The 17,579-nt window shown below is 39.8% G+C and overlaps 1 protein-coding gene across 1 annotated transcript in view; it reads right to left on the bottom strand.

Annotated features, from left to right (window-relative positions):
* The window catches only part of LOC140997707 (guanine nucleotide-binding protein G(i) subunit alpha-2), a 61,193-nt gene that overhangs the window by 3,816 nt on the left and 39,798 nt on the right, over positions 1–17,579 (bottom strand). Inside the window, exons 2-5 of the mRNA XM_073467688.1 lie at positions 13,753–13,795; positions 7,797–7,938; positions 4,266–4,426; positions 1,293–1,421 (exon numbers count right to left, since the gene is read on the bottom strand). Coding sequence (XP_073323789.1) covers positions 1,293–1,421; positions 4,266–4,426; positions 7,797–7,938; positions 13,753–13,795 — 475 coding nt within the window. The remainder of the gene's footprint in view (positions 1–1,292; positions 1,422–4,265; positions 4,427–7,796; positions 7,939–13,752; positions 13,796–17,579) is intronic.

The raw sequence follows: 17,579 nt of genomic DNA, 5'->3' as shown, positions 1-17,579 counted from the left end.
CAGCACAGCACTGAAGAGCTGCTAAGGGTAAACATATACTGGTTGGATTTGATTTATGTCGTCCAAAGAGAAGTAAAATAAATCAAAGGATGCAAATGTGAGACTTAAATATTCGACACGGACACACAGCCGGCTTGGAAGCAGACACACACACACACCTTTTCATTTCCACTGCCTTGATAGAGCAGTTAAAGTCTGACTGAAAGCGTTTTATATTTCACAATTTCCTCTGCTATTTCCAAATCTTTGCGGTGATTCATGTGTCAGTAAGATATAAATGTATTTGTGAGGGATGACTACAATCGTCAGGTTTCTTATCACAATGAGGAGTATACCACTATCAGAATGACATTTACATTGTAAAAACAGGACAGTTTCTTAGACGTATGGGTGTAGACTGGCATTAAAGATAAAACGCAAAACTGAAAACTGAAACGGTAATAATGCGTTTGTCTTCCATAATATTGAGACATTTTCTCATTATCATTATTATGTGTAACCTGGCTGTGATAAGCGCGCGAAAAACCCACACATATGTATAGTTTGTGTGGGATAACAAAAAAAAAAAGAGTTTCTCTTTTTCTTTGTGTATGAGCAATATGTACCATGTCCCCACTGTAACAGTATCAAGTGGGATGAGCTGTTTGGGTTAAAGACGTCTCAAGCTCAGTTGCTGAAATGAGACAGCAACTTCTCAAGAACCCCACAAATCAGAAAGACAAATGTTTTCCTTTCTGTGAACTTTATTGACTTTCAAAAATGGTGGAAACATTGTGCGTTGGCAAACACATAGAATGCTTTTAGTGCAAACATAAAGGCACAACTCATTAGCGCACTCTCAGATGAATCATCCTCGGTTGGAGAAATCTTCAAATGACAGTCGTTAATGTCGAAACACAGAGTTTCATTTTTAGGATTTTTTAATTGCTTTATCAAGTATCTTCAAATATCACAGTGATGGGTTTGGAAAGTCGTGAAGATCACAACGGGTTTCACAGTATTCCTCTCAGATGCATTTCCAATAATGTTTATTGTGCCAAAATGTTTCAGGCAACCATCCAAACAATTCAAACTAAAAGCTGTTGATGTGTGCCTCGTGGTGAGAATAAGCCTAATCAATTAATTGCTGTCACCTGCTGAGCTGAATCGGGATTGCATATCGGCTCAAGGGGCCCACCAACTGAGCAAATTAGAAGTTTAAATGAAATGGTGACTGCACCTTTAACAATTTCAAAAATCTTTCACAAATGAGCTTCTGCAGTTGAGAAAAGCTTTTCAGAGTGGGATCTTACTTGAAGTGCAGGTCCTTGAAGGTGAAATGTGTTTCCACGATGCCGGTGGTCTTCACTCGGGTCCGCAGCACGTCTTGCTGTGTGGGGATGTAATCTGACTTGGCTATCCTCTCCAGGTCGTTCAGGTAGCTGATGGGAACACGGACATAAACAATACATTTCAAATTAAGAGCGCTGCCCTGAAACCTAACAGAGCGAGCAGATCTTGAGCTGTTGTATTTCAGGGAAGGTTATTTCAGGTCCCCTCTGTTTCTTCACACGGACCTGAGAAAAACAGCAGGGCCTACTGCTGGCAGCAAGTTGGGTTACAGCGACCTAAGTTACAAATGAATCTAACTTGTGACATGTAACAAATTGTTCAGCAAGTCTTTATAAATAATACTCAAAGCTTCTTTTGTATTTGCATCCTAAGGACACCAATATGGGTGAAGCATGGTAAAGAATACTTGTGGTAGCTGTCGTGTTAAATCAAACATGATCATGTGTGCTCAGAGACATAAAAAGTCATTCCTGCCAAAGGACACTGAGATGCGTGTCTTTTCATATCCACTTGCACACACACAAAAACAGTGATTTTTGGAGACCAATGATTTAGCCACTACAGTGTAACAAAGGATTTTTAATATTTCCTTCCTAGTTTTGTCAATCACTTTTTGGTTCCAGCTTCTTAAATGTAAGAATTTGCTGCTTTTCTTTTTCAATAACGCCCGTAAGTGAACAGTCTGTGGGTCTTGGTTGAACAAAAAAAGCAATGTGAACGCGTCACTTTGGGCGGTGGGAAATTTTATAAACTATTAATCATTAAATAGTTGCGGGCTTATTTAAATCCCCTGACAAACTATGATAAGCGACATCAGAAAGTATAGACGGCCACAACACGGCACCAAATTCAGTGTTAGAATATAACCTATAAATTATAAATATTAAACTTGTTCTATTTTTACATTTTCACTTAGCTGGAAAGAAGGAATCTGGAGAGTTTTGACACATTTTAATTTAATGTGTTGACATTCTGCTTCTCCATAATTTGCATTGTTTTGAATCTTTTAAGAAGAAGCTGTGTGTGTGTGTGTGTGTGTGTGTGTGTGTGTGTGTGTGTGTGTGTGTGTGTGTGTGTGTGTGTGAAAAAGAGAGAGAGAGAGAGAGAAAGAGAGAGAGAATGTTTGCCAAACATGGCCAAATAAAGCAATCTGACTTCCCAGCCCAGCATGCCTAAACCCTGATAAAAGCCCAAAATACAAAACCATTATCAACTGTTACTCATAAAATGTTACCATGGGAGACACAATGAAGTATTTTCTGGCCATCTTTCACCACAATATCCATCTGCATGAACACATTTTAAAAAACCTGTGTTGTGTAACAACTGGGTGTAATCCCATACAATCCACAGCCTCGGTGTAGATATGAGAGCGTCCCCAGCATAACCTCACACCACGTGTTTGACAGTTTAATCACAATCCTGCTCCCCCACAGAGGTTTAGGCTGCTTTTGTAGTCTGCACATCAGATATTGTAACACTGCATAATTTGGCCAGTGGGTTTATACGCCTCGAAGATTAATTGAATTTGGTCGGCTTACACTTGAATAAAACAAGGTAGTCGAGTGTAGTGTCACCAAAGTATTGTTAATGGAGAAAGAACAGTTGCTATATAAGGTTTAACAACTCCACCATGTTTAATTTTGTCAGTGGAGTAAATGATTATCAGGTACAGTCGCCAGTGTGAAACAGTACAGTCTTAACCCAGCGTGCGAGGGAGGTTGCCGCATTTTTATGCATTCTTTTTAGGTTAGTGTTGTTTCCTCAAATAATGGCAGCTGGATCCATTATTTTTTAGTGTGTAGTACATGTTCCTTTCTTAAAACCAGTGAGAGAGAGTGTGAGCTGTGCCATCTCTCTCTCTCTCTCTTTATCTTCTTCCTTTTTATGGCTCTCAGCAGGTGCTCAGACATGGATTATGGTCAAGTGCCAGACTCATTCAGTCCTCACTTATATCAACCGGCTCTTTCAGCGCTCTGCAAAGCCGCGATGAAACACTGTACATTGTCCACTCGTGCGCTTCCTGGTCGACTCGGAGCAGTGAGGCAGGGATGGAGAAGTTATGATTATCCTGGCCAACACAAACAGAGAACAATGCAACTCCCCCTGCAAGTTAAACAGTGCCTCGATGCAAAGCAATCATTTGTGAAACACTTAACGCTCTTTTGACAGTTTACACATTCTGGAGGTGTCACAGTATTATCAAAGGCCTTGTGTATTCAACAGAGATCAGTGCAGCTACTTCCTCCAGCTGCTTGTGAACGCAGGCTGAGGCTCTCTGTTTTCTCTGGGCACCCATGTAGGAGCAGCAATACATCTCTTGAGGGTCAGAGTGATAGCCACCTCTCACCTCCAACCAGCAGCCTCTCACAATTACCTCATGCTCCTGTGTTATTATACTGGAACATTATAACAATGTGGCCAACAAATGGAGCACTCAGAGATGAGGGTAATTGAGGTAATTAAGACCTGAGCAGAGAGGCTGAGGTTGCTGTGTCATTGCAGATTTACAACGCGACTGCTCTAAAAAGGGAAAGCCACTGCTTAAACCAACTGTAATGTCTTCTCTATTAATAACCGAAGCTCCTCTGTATGCTGTGAGGATGCAGAGAAAATGCAGTGTGGTGTCATATTAACAATATATGAAGTAAAGAATGGGCTGTATGGCCGATGCAACACTTTAGAGCAAGTTGTATGTACATTAAAGATGAGCTTAGGTTCTAAACACAGGGCGGAGGATTCAATATTTTTACAGATTATCCTCACACGTCCCACTCTGCTCCTCAAACCAAAACATAAACCTCATCACAAAAGTAACCAAATAACTCTTGGACAAGAAAATTCAATATTATCAACCTCGATTTGCTGATAGAGCAACCAATAGAGGTGTGGAAAAAAGAAAGTGTGTCATTTTATGTAAGTAAGTCACTCACTAGGCCGCAGAGTCATTGAGCTGGTACTCTCGAGCCCGTGTAAAGCAGCTCTGGACACCACCGTCGGCCCACAGTCGTTGGATGACGTTGGACAGGTCTTCTGGCAGGATGCCCTGCTCCTCTGCTGCTGCTGACAGGGCAAACAGTTGGCGGGCATCATCCTGACAAAAGAGGGACACACATCATTAGATAGAGAAGGTCTTTTAAAAAAGATATTAAGGTTATTAACGCTCATTTTTCTTCACTAGATGACACTAATAAACACTGCAGTTTTATTATTTAGGACTTCCTTTATACATGGATAACATTCCACTTGTATTCTACTTCCAAGTAATGGTGGGCCTGAGTGTATTTCATTTCTACAAATATATGATATTGAGAGGTCAGAATGTGGCAAAAGGACTGAAATTAATTTAAATAAACTTTTTACATAAAGTGTATGATTTTTAGCTTACTGTTCAATTCCAGATGTAAACACTTTTGCAGCTTTTATTGTACATCATAACTTATATAATATTGTTATCATGGCTAACAGTGACAGAGGTTCTTGGAATGTAATCAGCAGTTAGAAAAAAAAACGCAACACAAACTGAGCTGAGATTCACTGAACTAGAAGTTTTCTGCCTAAACTTGACTGGCCAACAGAAATGGGATATGGCGAGTGCTCATCAGCCAGCTGCTCTTGCCAACATACCAACTGTAGCTGGCTGTTGTTGTGGGTACTGCAGTGTGTGCTTGTGGTAATTGATGCTTTTTATAAACAGTTATCTCAGTCATTTTTGCTTAGAATTTGCAGATAAGAACTACAACCACTGGGAACTGCTTTTTCCAGGACGGAAAGAAAAACAGCCGGTTTATTTCCCTGGTTATGTAATATGAAGTTCCTGCAGCCCTCCACTCCATACAAGTCGGATTTGACATGTCTGATGGCTAACTTTAAGGAGATATGCTTTCTCAACCATTCAGACTGCATTAAAGAGACCTGAAGAAACAGAGTACACCAAACAGTGAGGTGTAGTGTGATCAGATATTATGGCTGATTGGCTCTGGGCCATCACACAGTCATTTATCATAAAGCTAAGCATCTATTAAGGTTCAGTGGCCTGGAAAAACAGACACATCACATGGTAGACAGTACATTAACATTCACATAAATATTTTTAGTATTAACTTGCCTTTACTACCCAGAGACACGTGTGTTAAGTGAGCAGTGAAGCTTAGTTTTGCCCATCTAAGATCTGTTGGTCCCATACAAACATGTTTTAAACATTGTTTCTGGTGCTTAATGTCTTACTCAAAAACAGGTTAAGATTGCAGGCTGCTGTTGACTGACACAACAAAACCCGGGAGATTCTGGTTGTGACCAAGTTCTCGTAACCACAAAGAATTCTCCCTTATCCAATCCATTTTAAGGGGATTGTTTCGACCATACATGCAACCTTGGTGTTCACCTTTTCAGTGTTTGCAATATTTGAACTGGAACTTAGTCATCATCCACCAATCAGATGGACTACTGATGGTATTGGATTTATGTGTAAACAATCAAAGTTAGTGCTGCAGCTATAATCACTGGGAGCAAGAGAAGGGCATCGTCCACAGCTTACATCACCTTCGTCGTACCACTCTGACCCTTTGTGTTTAACAGGGACTGACCTAAACTTTTTATGTTATCTATTAAAAGCAGACCTTCATACAGTATATTAGTTAACCATTGTTTGGCCCTCCATTTAAGCTGTAGGTCACAGTACATTTGCAGTGCTTTACTGTGTATCACGTGGTAGTAATTAAATTCCCTTGCTATAGCAGCAAAAGCGGTTTTATATGGACGTCAGCAGAACAGAAATGCAGGATACCAAAGCTTTCTCCTACCTCCGCTCTCCTTGACCAGCCTAAATAACAGGCCTTCGGTTAACCTCAGAAGGCAGTAGTTACAATCAAGTTTTGGCTGTTCAATTCTGAAACTACAAGTCCCAACTTTGGTATCCTTCACAAACAAAAAGACTCTTTTCAAATTAAACTCACATGGACACATGCAATAACCTTTGTGTTTTAAAGGGGACTGCTCTGATGTAAAATCAATTATGTAAAAATCCAACATGACCTATTTATACAAGTGCACGGCATTGGCAGAGATATTGCTCTAAACCACCTAGTATTTGGTTAACGTTTGCAGTCATTGTCATGTTTGGCAAACACTAAAAGCAGCTTGTTCCCTACTGTATGTATAAATAAAGAGATTCAGTCACACACTGGTTTTGAATGCTTACTGCGTTCTTTCTGGCTCTTAGATAAATATTGTCTTTTTAATTGAAGTCTGTGAAATGTTCCAGGGTACTCAGAGCACTCTGTAGGCTACTGCAGCGGGGAGAAGGTGAGACTCATAAACTCATTCACAAAACACTGATCTGTCCAGCAGGACCTGTCACGTGGAGCTAGCTACTTTGGGAGAGCTGGTCCTGACATACTGTATACCAGGTGGCGAAAACACTCTTTCCTCATTAAATTACGTTTATCCAACTTCTGTGGAATGAAGGTCAACAGGGAGAGTGAAATTTGGAAAGAACACACGTATTAAAGATGCACAGCAAAACAGGGATTATTAGGGTTTCCAAAAAGATCTGCAGAAAGCATGTTTTATTACTTCTTCCAATTTAGCACAATTAAAAGCCTGAGGTCTGATTTCCTGATGTCGTATTTACAAACTAAGAAACATGGATCACGGTTATTAGCAAGAGAAATATATAAATTGAAATATGCACATTAAGTTGAATTGTTGGACTGTGAGAAAGGTATGACAACACCATTGTCTCCTTTTCTCTGCAATTCCCTTCCTTTCAAGTGTACTTTGATGTAGGAGGTGACAGATTGCTTCATCCTCTATAACTAAATTATCTCTCAAATCATCTGTGAAACAGAATATGATTCATATTTGTGTGCGAGAAAAAGGAATCATTATTTTCTCTTCTCATGAGTAATGCCTGAGTAACTTTATTTCTGTGATCTTATCATCTCCCTGGGTGGTGCCCCGATTACAGGCAGTGCTTTACCGTTTCTTTTAACAGCACACGCACAAAGAGACACACACACACAGAGACAGACAGACACACACACACACACGCATGCACAAGCAGGGACAGATAATACACTGCAGGAGTCCATCTTCAGCATCTGCTACCTGGAGATGGACTCACACGGCACTCAAGAGAAATTCTGGAGCTGCATAAATTCTGCAGCTTCTAATCCTCAAGGCTAGATATGGGTGGTTAGGATGGAGGCAGAGTGGAGGCTTTGGTGGTGATGAGTAGAGATGATATCACCGCAATGAGTGCAGGCATTTTACACTATACTTTAACAGGCTCACACAAGGTTTTGTTAGTACCGTTAAGGTATTTCTATTATGAAGCAACAGTTTTCCAGTGGCTTATGCTAACAGCAGCACAAGCCCCTTTCTGCAACAACGCGGCCATCTTTGCTGCATGTCAATCATCGTTTTACTGAAGAGGATGAAAGTTTTTTTTGTCAGACACCTACCGCTCTGGTAGCTTCCTCATAGTCGATCTTAAGGTTAGCCATGGCTTTGATGATGGCCATAATGGACTGGATTGTGTTGCTGTAGACAACTGCTCTGTACTGCTTACACTCATCTTCTGAGTATCCATCCTCATGGATAATCCTGAAAACAGAGAGCAGAGGGAGGGGAAGGGTAGAAAAATGACTTGTTGAAAATCACAATGCGACATTAAAACAACACTGCTACTGACATCATCACATATTATTATTACACATTTACATACACTGATGCAATAATAATAAAAACAAAATTAAATAATTTCATCTTTTCATTCACTGTTAATCTTCTCAAGACTAGAAGTGATTGTGAATCAGAATTAATGCAGTTAAACACAGTGATTTGTAAATACAGCATCATCTATCATAAAGTATCAGGTACAGCTGCAATGATTAGTCGATTAATCAATTAGTCAATCAAGAGAAAATTATTCACCAACTATTTTGCTTTGTTGAATCGTAATTTTCCTGGAAAAAATGCCAAACAGTAGCTGGTTCCAGCTTCTTAAAAGTAAGAAATTGTTGCTTCTCTTTGTCATTCATGATAGTTAATGGAGAGTCTTTTGGTTTTAGACCAACACAACAACAAAAGACGCAATTTGAAGATGTCACTTTGGGCTTTCTGGAAATTGCCCAATCTTATTTTACAAGATGACATCATCTAGTGTGCAACCAACCAAGCCATTACAAGCTCTAACTTGTAACTTGAACAAAATGACAAAGAGGCTCAATAGGGATAAAAAAAAGTTATAAAACCTTTAAGTCAACACAGTACAAATATCTACCTATAAAATAAAACCACAGAATATAATATTACAGGCTGTGGAATGTATGAGAAGAAAAATGACATGATAAAGGAGCATCTTTGAAATCAAACCTACAGCCTTGTCAAGAAGATACAGCTGATATGTATTGTGCTTCTTTATTGTTGGGCAACAGGTGCTAATGGAGACTATCTTGCTAATTGTTTCATTCCATTGTTAAAATGTTGTACAATAATTATTAATATACACCTGATCTAAGATCATATACTGTATATTTCCTTGATATTTAATTTGATCCATCACAGGCGATCCAGTCCTGCATGTGTGTGATCACAAATCCCTGCTGAGTTGCAGTACTGGGAAAATTCTGCTGTTTTTCTATCTCTCAGCTAGAGGACACTAAAACAAATATTTACTTGCTGTTGGAGCTGTGGTAAGGGACGGAGAGAAAGAGGCATGTGGTTGAGAAAGCAAGAGGTTGAGACAGAGGCTGCTGGGCTGGAAACCAAACAGAACCGTCTCCTCTGGCCTGTCACAGCCCAGAGACCAGAGCCACACAGCCAGGGAGCTCAGTGGTTGTGTGATGTTCTGAATGGGACCTCATTAAAATTCAAGTGAGCCCACTGTGAAACACTGAGTCACAGCCAAGAGGACTAAAAACCCACAGTGTTTTCCCCTGATCCAAACAATACTTTCACTAATTTCATAAAAATCGTTTTGACTGACATGATTGTGAACCGACTTTGTGTTAAAAAGCACTATTTAAATAGTTATTTTATTGTGATCTAACGTTGGGGTGGCACATGTGGGCACAAAGTGTTGCTCGTTCTTTGTTATTAGAGGAAATTGTTCTTTCTACACCTCAACACCTTATTTATATGCAGATTTTAACTGGGCCTATCAGAATTTATGTAGTGTCTCATTCAACATTTATCGGTGAGATCCATTGTTCATACATCTATAACTACAGCAGGGAGCACTCAAACATCCCTGAGGCACAATTGTTATTAATTTTAATGATAGACAACAGTGTTTGTAATCTGCAACATGCAAATCATGCTGACTTTGGATAATATCTGGAATAATAGAGAGTTTTAAAGCTGTGCAAAAGGATTAAAGTGAGTGAGACTCATTTGGCAACCAATTACAGGAAACCAGGCTGGCTAGATATTTCATAGATTAGATGAAATATGTAGGAGTAGTATTCAAAACTAGTAGTGTTTCGATAAAAACAAAATTTTCACACACACTGAATTTGAAACTTGCCAATGCTTATTAAATTGCATGGACTGTGTGAGCTGCTTCCATCTTATTTAAATATTTCATTACTCCCGTGTTAAAAATAACTTGCACGTCTAGTGTCAACCAGGAGACGTCTTAAATACACCTCTGAAACTGGATTAATTTGAAATCCCATCATTAATGCGGTCATTACTAATTGTGGAAAGCAGAATTAGTGAAAACAGGAAGATATTTTAAAATTTTCTTGTGAAATTCAGAACACGATTAAGGCTGCGTTTACGTGACAAAAGTTGTGCTAAAATGGGAACGTTTTTCCTTTGCATTTTGAAAAAGTTCCGTGTTCATACAACAACATTGTGAAAACGATCCTCGTGCACACGGATCCGCGAAAACGACAACGCTCTAGTATGCATGCCAGGCCAGTAGGTGGAGGTGTAACTTTGCAATTTAACACCACAGAATAACACCATGTGCCTGCACACCAACACTTTCTTCTACAGAGCAGTGAGACATCACATCACAGTAATGGTGTCGTGGATATTGCCAGTTGACATGACGACAGTAAGGGTGGTGTATTTAAAGATTACACTCTGGTTTTAAAAGTTTGCGTTTTCAGGTCCCCAAAACGCTGTTGTTGTGTGTATGAACAGCCAAAATGCAACAACATTTTTATGATTTTTGAAAAACCATATTCATGTAAACAGCTCCTCAATGAAACAGTTTCTTGTGACACTTAAATGTTTCTACGAGCATAAATATTCTTTTTTCGTAATTTGAATATGAAAACCCCACACAGGTTCTCTGAAATCTATCATTTGTCCATCTTACAGAGAACCAAGGAGAAACCTATTCAGTCAGAGTCTAGTCTGGGACTGAGGGGTTACATCTGAGTCAGTTATGTTTGTTCTCTATTTTTAGGTTGCTGAAAGAATTCACTCCTACTCCTCTATGAGAGAGAAGACAGTGCTGCTGGTCTCTTTTCACTGCAGTGATGGCTGAGACCTTTTCAGTAAGTGGATTAAAAACATCAAAAATCCTAAAAAATCATGCAGGAGATAATGTGGCCTTTTGGAAGCACTTGTTTTTTGTGTTTTTTATGATGTGTGCTTTTGTTGATGACATATCAAAAGCACCAAGCGTGTAGGTGTTTACTGATGTGCACACGAGAGAGGATTTTAGAGCAATGTGTATCTGAGAAATTTATCAAATTGCTTCAATCAGTGGAGCAAACAGAAACACTAACTTTGATTCATCTGCATCATCTGTAGAAATGCACATTTAGCACAACTTTTCACCCCTTGTTTTAAGGACAAGAAGGGAGGGTTTCCAAGGGCCTAAGGAGTGAATTCATTTCATTTAGCTTTACTAGTGTTTGAAATCCTCCTCACTCATCTTTCTCATATCTTTAGGAGTGTTTGGAAACAACGCTGGTCACGTCAGCTTGTACATATTAAGGTCTCTCTTCTACAAAATTGGAACTAAAATTATTGATTTGATATGATCGTCCCTCAAGTAAGATTTAAGTATCTTACTTTATCTTCACGTCATGCAGCTATTACAGTTTTCTCTACAAGATTTCTGTTTTAAAAACATCCATAGAGAATCAGTGGAAACCCTACAGCTGGCAGCAGGAACAATCAGCAAACGATGAGACGCAGCTTACATGGTGTTATGACTCACTGCCTCTCAAGCATCCTCCCAGAGTAAGTTTTTAAGTAGCTCACTTCATCTTCACGTTGTGAGACCATTACAGTTTTCCCTACAAGAGTTCTGTTTTAAAAACATCCTTAGAGAATCAGTGAAGCCCTACAGCTAGAAGCAGGAACAATCAGCAAACCCAGAGATGCGGTTTACATGGTGACATGACTCACTTCCTCTGGAGACTCAAATGTGGACTTTTAGTGTAACTATTTCTGCTCAGCATTAAAAATGTGAAGTATAATGAACTGTAATTCAGAAAATTCATGGCCAATTTCTTGTCATCATTTCAGAATCAGAATATACTTATGTATTACTGAGGTCCATGTGTAGCACAGTACAAATGTAAGAAGATATTAATTCTGCACTGTGGCTAGACTCACCAATCGATTGGATCAATTACTCAATTGTTTCTGTCCTCCATACGGCTGCTAATAAATGTTCACGGTGAACTGCCTGTTAATGGCCTACTTCAAGCCTGTTGGCTCTGAGCCAAGGAGTGCCAAGCTAACTGGGCCAAAACTCAATGCATTACTCACTATATCAGCTAGCTAGAGGATTACATTTATCAGAGGAGGGACATCCCTGGTTACAATATCAGCAGCAATGTAGAGGATAAAGCTCACCTATGTATTCGTGTGTGTGTGTGTGTGTGTGTGTGTGTGCGTGCGTGCATTTGTCTGACAGAGCAGAAAAGGAAACTTCACTGGCAGACGTCCTTTGGCACCTGCTTTAATTGAATTTGAATTAAAAAGAATCATACTTTGAAAATTAAATTAGTTGCATATTTTGTAGATGAGGTGTTAAAAGTCATTTTCATCATTCATTTTTACTTTGCTGAGATTAAACCTCCCACTTAGGGATTATTGCATTCTACCTCCTTCAGATTTCCTGTCTGGATTTTACGTGACAATTTTGCTTTAGTTTAATATATTTTACATCTAAGGAAATCCATTTTTTTTTTATAATCAAACCATTTGTGTCTTGACGTCCTACATCAGAACTCTCTTCTCTTGTGTTTGCACAGCAAAAACATCTTATTTGACAAAGGCTGTGAGCTGATTTGATTGACTCTAGTGAATCCACACAAGATTCACTGGATTCAATCAACGCCAAAGTTTTCTTCCAAATTTAGCACAAATTCTAAAACCAAAAAAAAGGAGAAAAAGAGAAAGCACACATTAATGAGTGTTTCCATTCCATATTGTTCTAAAAATATAAGGGGTCAGGCACATTTGGGAGCCATTAAACCAAAGAGGAAGAAGAAGAAGAGGGTGCGTCGCGATGACCTCAGTAAAAGAACACCAGTCAAACCTCAAACAAATGAACACAGTCTGGAAAACCAGAAAGAAATATGGCATTTATATTTTCATATGTATCAGTTTAAGAAAGGTTACCGTCTCCTCATTGGTCCACATACATCTGATGTTTATGACTGCCGCAAATTTTAGGCCATGTTGAGACAGCAGACTAAACCAATTTGTTTCTCAAATCAGATCTAAGAGATGGACTATTATTTGCAAGTGATCAGATCAGATCGTTGGGTCCAGAAAACACCAACATATCTGCATGGGTTGCTATGGTAACGAAGTAGGCATCAGTAACTCTGTACGCTGCTGACGCAGCTTTCCAACACAGAAGCATGATCAATCACATCGCTCTCCAATCAATTACACCGTGAAGTTGCGGAGCAGACAGTTTATTTTAATGCAACTCCACAGCCTGGATTCTACTCAGTCGCTCTGATGCAGTTCGGTCTGGATTTGACGTCGCTGTTTTTTGTAGCGCTGCGAGTGACATAAAAGCCGCTTTGATATCCGATAAGAGCAGCCATTTTGCAAAAATGCCATTTCATGCGGGTTTTTTGCTATCCAGACTTCCTAGAGATCAATCTGGATACAATCAGGATGTGCCAAAAAAGTGATTTGGCGAAAATGCACTTTATGAAACATGATGATTCATTGGAACACAGCAGCTAATGAGAAAATTGTATTAAAACCTCATTGGTCAGACCAGGGCTGAGATTCAAGCCCAAAAGGTGACATTATATTGCTATAAATATTCAGGTCATATTTCTGCAGTACATACTGATCCCTCAAATAAATGTTGGAAAACCATCTATATTTACATATTGTTAATACATGTGCTTCTGCAGTTAAAACATTAATTTGTCAGAGATGATGAGAGGAAAAGCAAAACAATGAGCAACCACTCACTTCATCTGCTTCACAATGGTGCTCTTCCCTGACTCTCCAGCACCTGCAGAGAGAACAAAAACAGGCAGAGGTTAAAAATACACTCCCGTTAGCTGAGAAATGTAAACAGGCAGCCAGCGCGGCTGTCTCACATCTGGACTCTTGTCTTGCTCCCCTCCCTTTACCTCCCAGCCTCAGTGTCAGCTCTGCAACAGATCCCAGCTCTCATTTTCATCCTGGACCAGCTCCTGTTCTCTTACTGTAGACCTACAAGGACTCTGCCCTTTCAGTCATAACTCTATCTGTAGTCTCAAACGGTAATACAGAGGCGTCTTAATTTAACTGGAGACATCCTGACCATTCTCCTCTAAAGGAAAAAAAAGCCGCCTGCCATCCTATTTCCCTCTTTTTATTTCAAGACAAGTCACTTCATCACGGTTAACATTTTAATGGAAACGTCTCGCACTGACAGGATATGGGCTTTTCTTATCCACAGCTATGTTTATTCTAACAGCCTGAGGCGACCAGAGAGAGCTCATCTGCCACAAGGAATCTAACACTACATACACACACACACACATACACACACACACACACACACACACCCAGGGGTGCCTGTCAGTCCTCTTTCCACTCGTACTCGCCCCAGGGTGAAGTCTTTCTGGGATGACCCTCAAAATACACTACTACGCAGCATGCAGCACGCACATACACAGTGAAGCCCCTGGGTAGGAATGGGCCAAGATAGTTTCCACAGACAGCTGTCAGATCCTGCTCCTCTGTGGTATATAAGCTCAGAACGGCCAACAGAACAGAATGTGCTGTTTCAATTGAAGACAATTTAAGAAAATATCAAATAGATTTTAACAGTCTAAAGGTGTGTCAAAGCTGTGTACTAAATCTGAATTTGTGTTAGACGTTAGGCTATATCGTAATACATGATATACATGTTGATATTTCCTCAAAAGCACTTCATACATGCTAGGACTGGACAATAAAATCAAATATTAAAATATTCTAGAGATGACTATTCGGGCTGGACCTGAATATTCGACTATTCGTTCATGTGGTATTCATTTTTCAATTTTGGGATTGGGATACTCGTTTTGTTTTTTGTTGTTTTTGCTACTTATAGACTATCAATAAAGGCGAACTGCAAATAGCTATTATTACGTCACAAAACGTACATACCAACAGCAACAGGGCTTCCCATGCATTAATCTATTTGTCACAGCCTGCCTTTGGGGAAGCCACCTAGTTATATTAACGGCTGCTAAAATATATTTGAGAGAGATTAAGCTTTGAATTTTCGCTGTTGAGTACTACGAAGCACCAGAGTCCAAAAATGGCATTCAGGACAGCCCTAACGACTACTGGACTTTCAGAGAATATTAACACAATTTTATTTAATAAATAATCATCAGTAATGAGGATATAATGAGTAAGTGGGTAAAGGGTAACAAGTACAACAGTCTGGTAAGTTCAGAAAGTGACATCACTTTATATAGCGCTGCTTTTTAAAACCTGGAAAACACAACATTTACGCCATATCATATCATATCTAAGACGACATATATCGTTATATTATAGCAATATATTGATATTATATGAGACTATAATACAAATATATTGCCCAGCCCTAATGGAGATGAAAGGGTTTTCTGTTAAAACATACAAACACATTGTGACATTCTCCATTTGAAACCATCTTATGATTCTGAAGTCACCACTCTGCCCACCAAGCAATTCGCAAATCACACTGTGATGATTCGCTCATCCATCTGCCGGAGAGTCTGTGAGCCATATTGTTAAGCAGGAGGAAAAGCAAAGAAAGAAATACTCTCTCTGGCTCGCTGTATACCTTGAGTGTGAACTGAAAACCCATAAACAGATTCCCTGCTGACAAAAATGAGAAATAACTAAGACATTTTATTGTCAAAATGCAGATGGAATACTGAGCCGTGAATAAATCATATGTGCCATTAAAGGCTTTGTTCTATCAAAGCTTGTTAAAACCACACTATTGGTTTAAAGCCTTCTCTTAAACCTCTAAAGACTGTATCTATTAGATCTATTAGAACAACCTCTTAGGGTATAAGCCCTAATAAAGGAAACTAATAATGTTTTTGCACTGATCTGGATGACAGCCACACAGTAAGACAGACGTGACCGAGTTTGTCCCTGGAGCCTCTGTGGCTCAGCCGCAGATATGCGAGTCCAGAGCCAAACTGTCAGGACGCACTTTCTAGACATGAGAGTTCATGATTGTGACCGACCAGTGCAGAGTGAACAGGCCTCTCTGTCACCACGCACACACACAACAAGCACATGCTCTCCTCAAAGTAGTAAACATGCCCTTTGGAGTTTGTCCAGTGAACCTGAAACAGCTAACAGTTAGAAATGAGTAGTTAAGTTCAGGACATACCTCAGGTGCCACTGCTGCTTTGATTAACAAAGATGTTGTATATTCTCAGATTTCAAGCATATAAATATGGAATCTGTCTGGACTTCAAATTATTTGACTGAAAAATACAAAGTGGGGTTTATGTAGATGTAGAAGTGAACAATGGACTTCAGCTGCAGTGATCTCTATTATTAGTACTTCAGTAACCACAATATATATACACACATGCAGAGGGAAGTCCTGCACTCTGCTGTTTCACTTTAATGTTTCAAACTTGCCAGCTGGTAGTAAAAGACTGCCAACAACTGTACAAGCACTTGTACTTTAATAAGCCAGTTTTCAGGGTTCCTACAGGGCAAGGCACACACATAGTTTATTCCAAGAAAATTTTAACTTAATAAAACACACAAACACACATTTCCAAGGAATGCTGATGGATCGTAGAGAATGGTTTTTGTCACGATTACTGATGTAACGACGAGAGGCAAATGGTCTCAAGCGTGCGTTCTAGTGGCTCTGTGGGGAAAAGCTGTGGTAGGAACTTGAGGCCTGATGACAGTCAGACTGACAGCACTGATCCTGTCACTGTAACACACACTGTCTGATCTGTGGCTAATTCTGCATTATCACCATATCTCCCTTTGGAGAATGGAGCCTCAGGACTGCAGCGGCATGACGACACACACACACACACACACACACACCATTTCCACAGGCCCTACTGATACTAGTACTTTCCAAAAATTGTTTGGAAAAAAATGTATGACTCAGCACTCAACAAGCTGAGCTTCTCTCTACAGTAAGCAGTAGAGAACAGACCATTGGTGACTGAAAAGACCATAGTCGTCATCAGATTTCACACAGTGCCAAAGTGGTAAACTTAACTTTGTTTTTATGTTTTCTCAGCACAAACTATTTGACCGAGACGTAGAAAAATCAGACTATTTGCGCAGAGCCTGGGATGAAGAAAAGTTGAGTTTACAGGAAAATAAACACTGCCCACTGCCTAGCAACTGGGCAACATGTACGACAGCTGTGGTCATCTTTGACTCATGGTAGAAAAGGAGGAGGGAAAAAAAGGTAGCAAAGGGAAAAAAGAAAACTGCAAGTCTTTTAGTTAGCTTCTGTGTGTCTGACAATTCTTTACCCTCACTAATTTACTACAAAAAAAATTGGGAAAAAGAGGATAAGTAAGTGTGTGTGCATGCCTACATTTCATCTGTGTATGCATGTGTGCTGGGAATAAGGGGGTTATTAGCATGATGATATGTAGCACTTGGAGAAGCAGCAGGGAATTTGTAAATCTCCCAGCTAGACTCAGGAAATTGCCTGATTACCAATGGGTTACAATGTGACTGGAAGACAGGCAGACGGGCAGGACCAACACGGGGATGGGTGCCAGGAGAACCTGAGCCAGGGAGCCCGCATGACTGACTGGGGTCCT

Source organism: Pagrus major, chromosome 6 (assembly GCF_040436345.1).
Source record: "Pagrus major chromosome 6, Pma_NU_1.0".
In the NCBI taxonomy this organism is placed as follows: Eukaryota; Metazoa; Chordata; class Actinopteri; order Spariformes; family Sparidae; genus Pagrus; species Pagrus major.
Note: the sequence above shows the minus strand (reverse complement) of the source record. Positions and strands in the feature narration are given on the sequence as shown.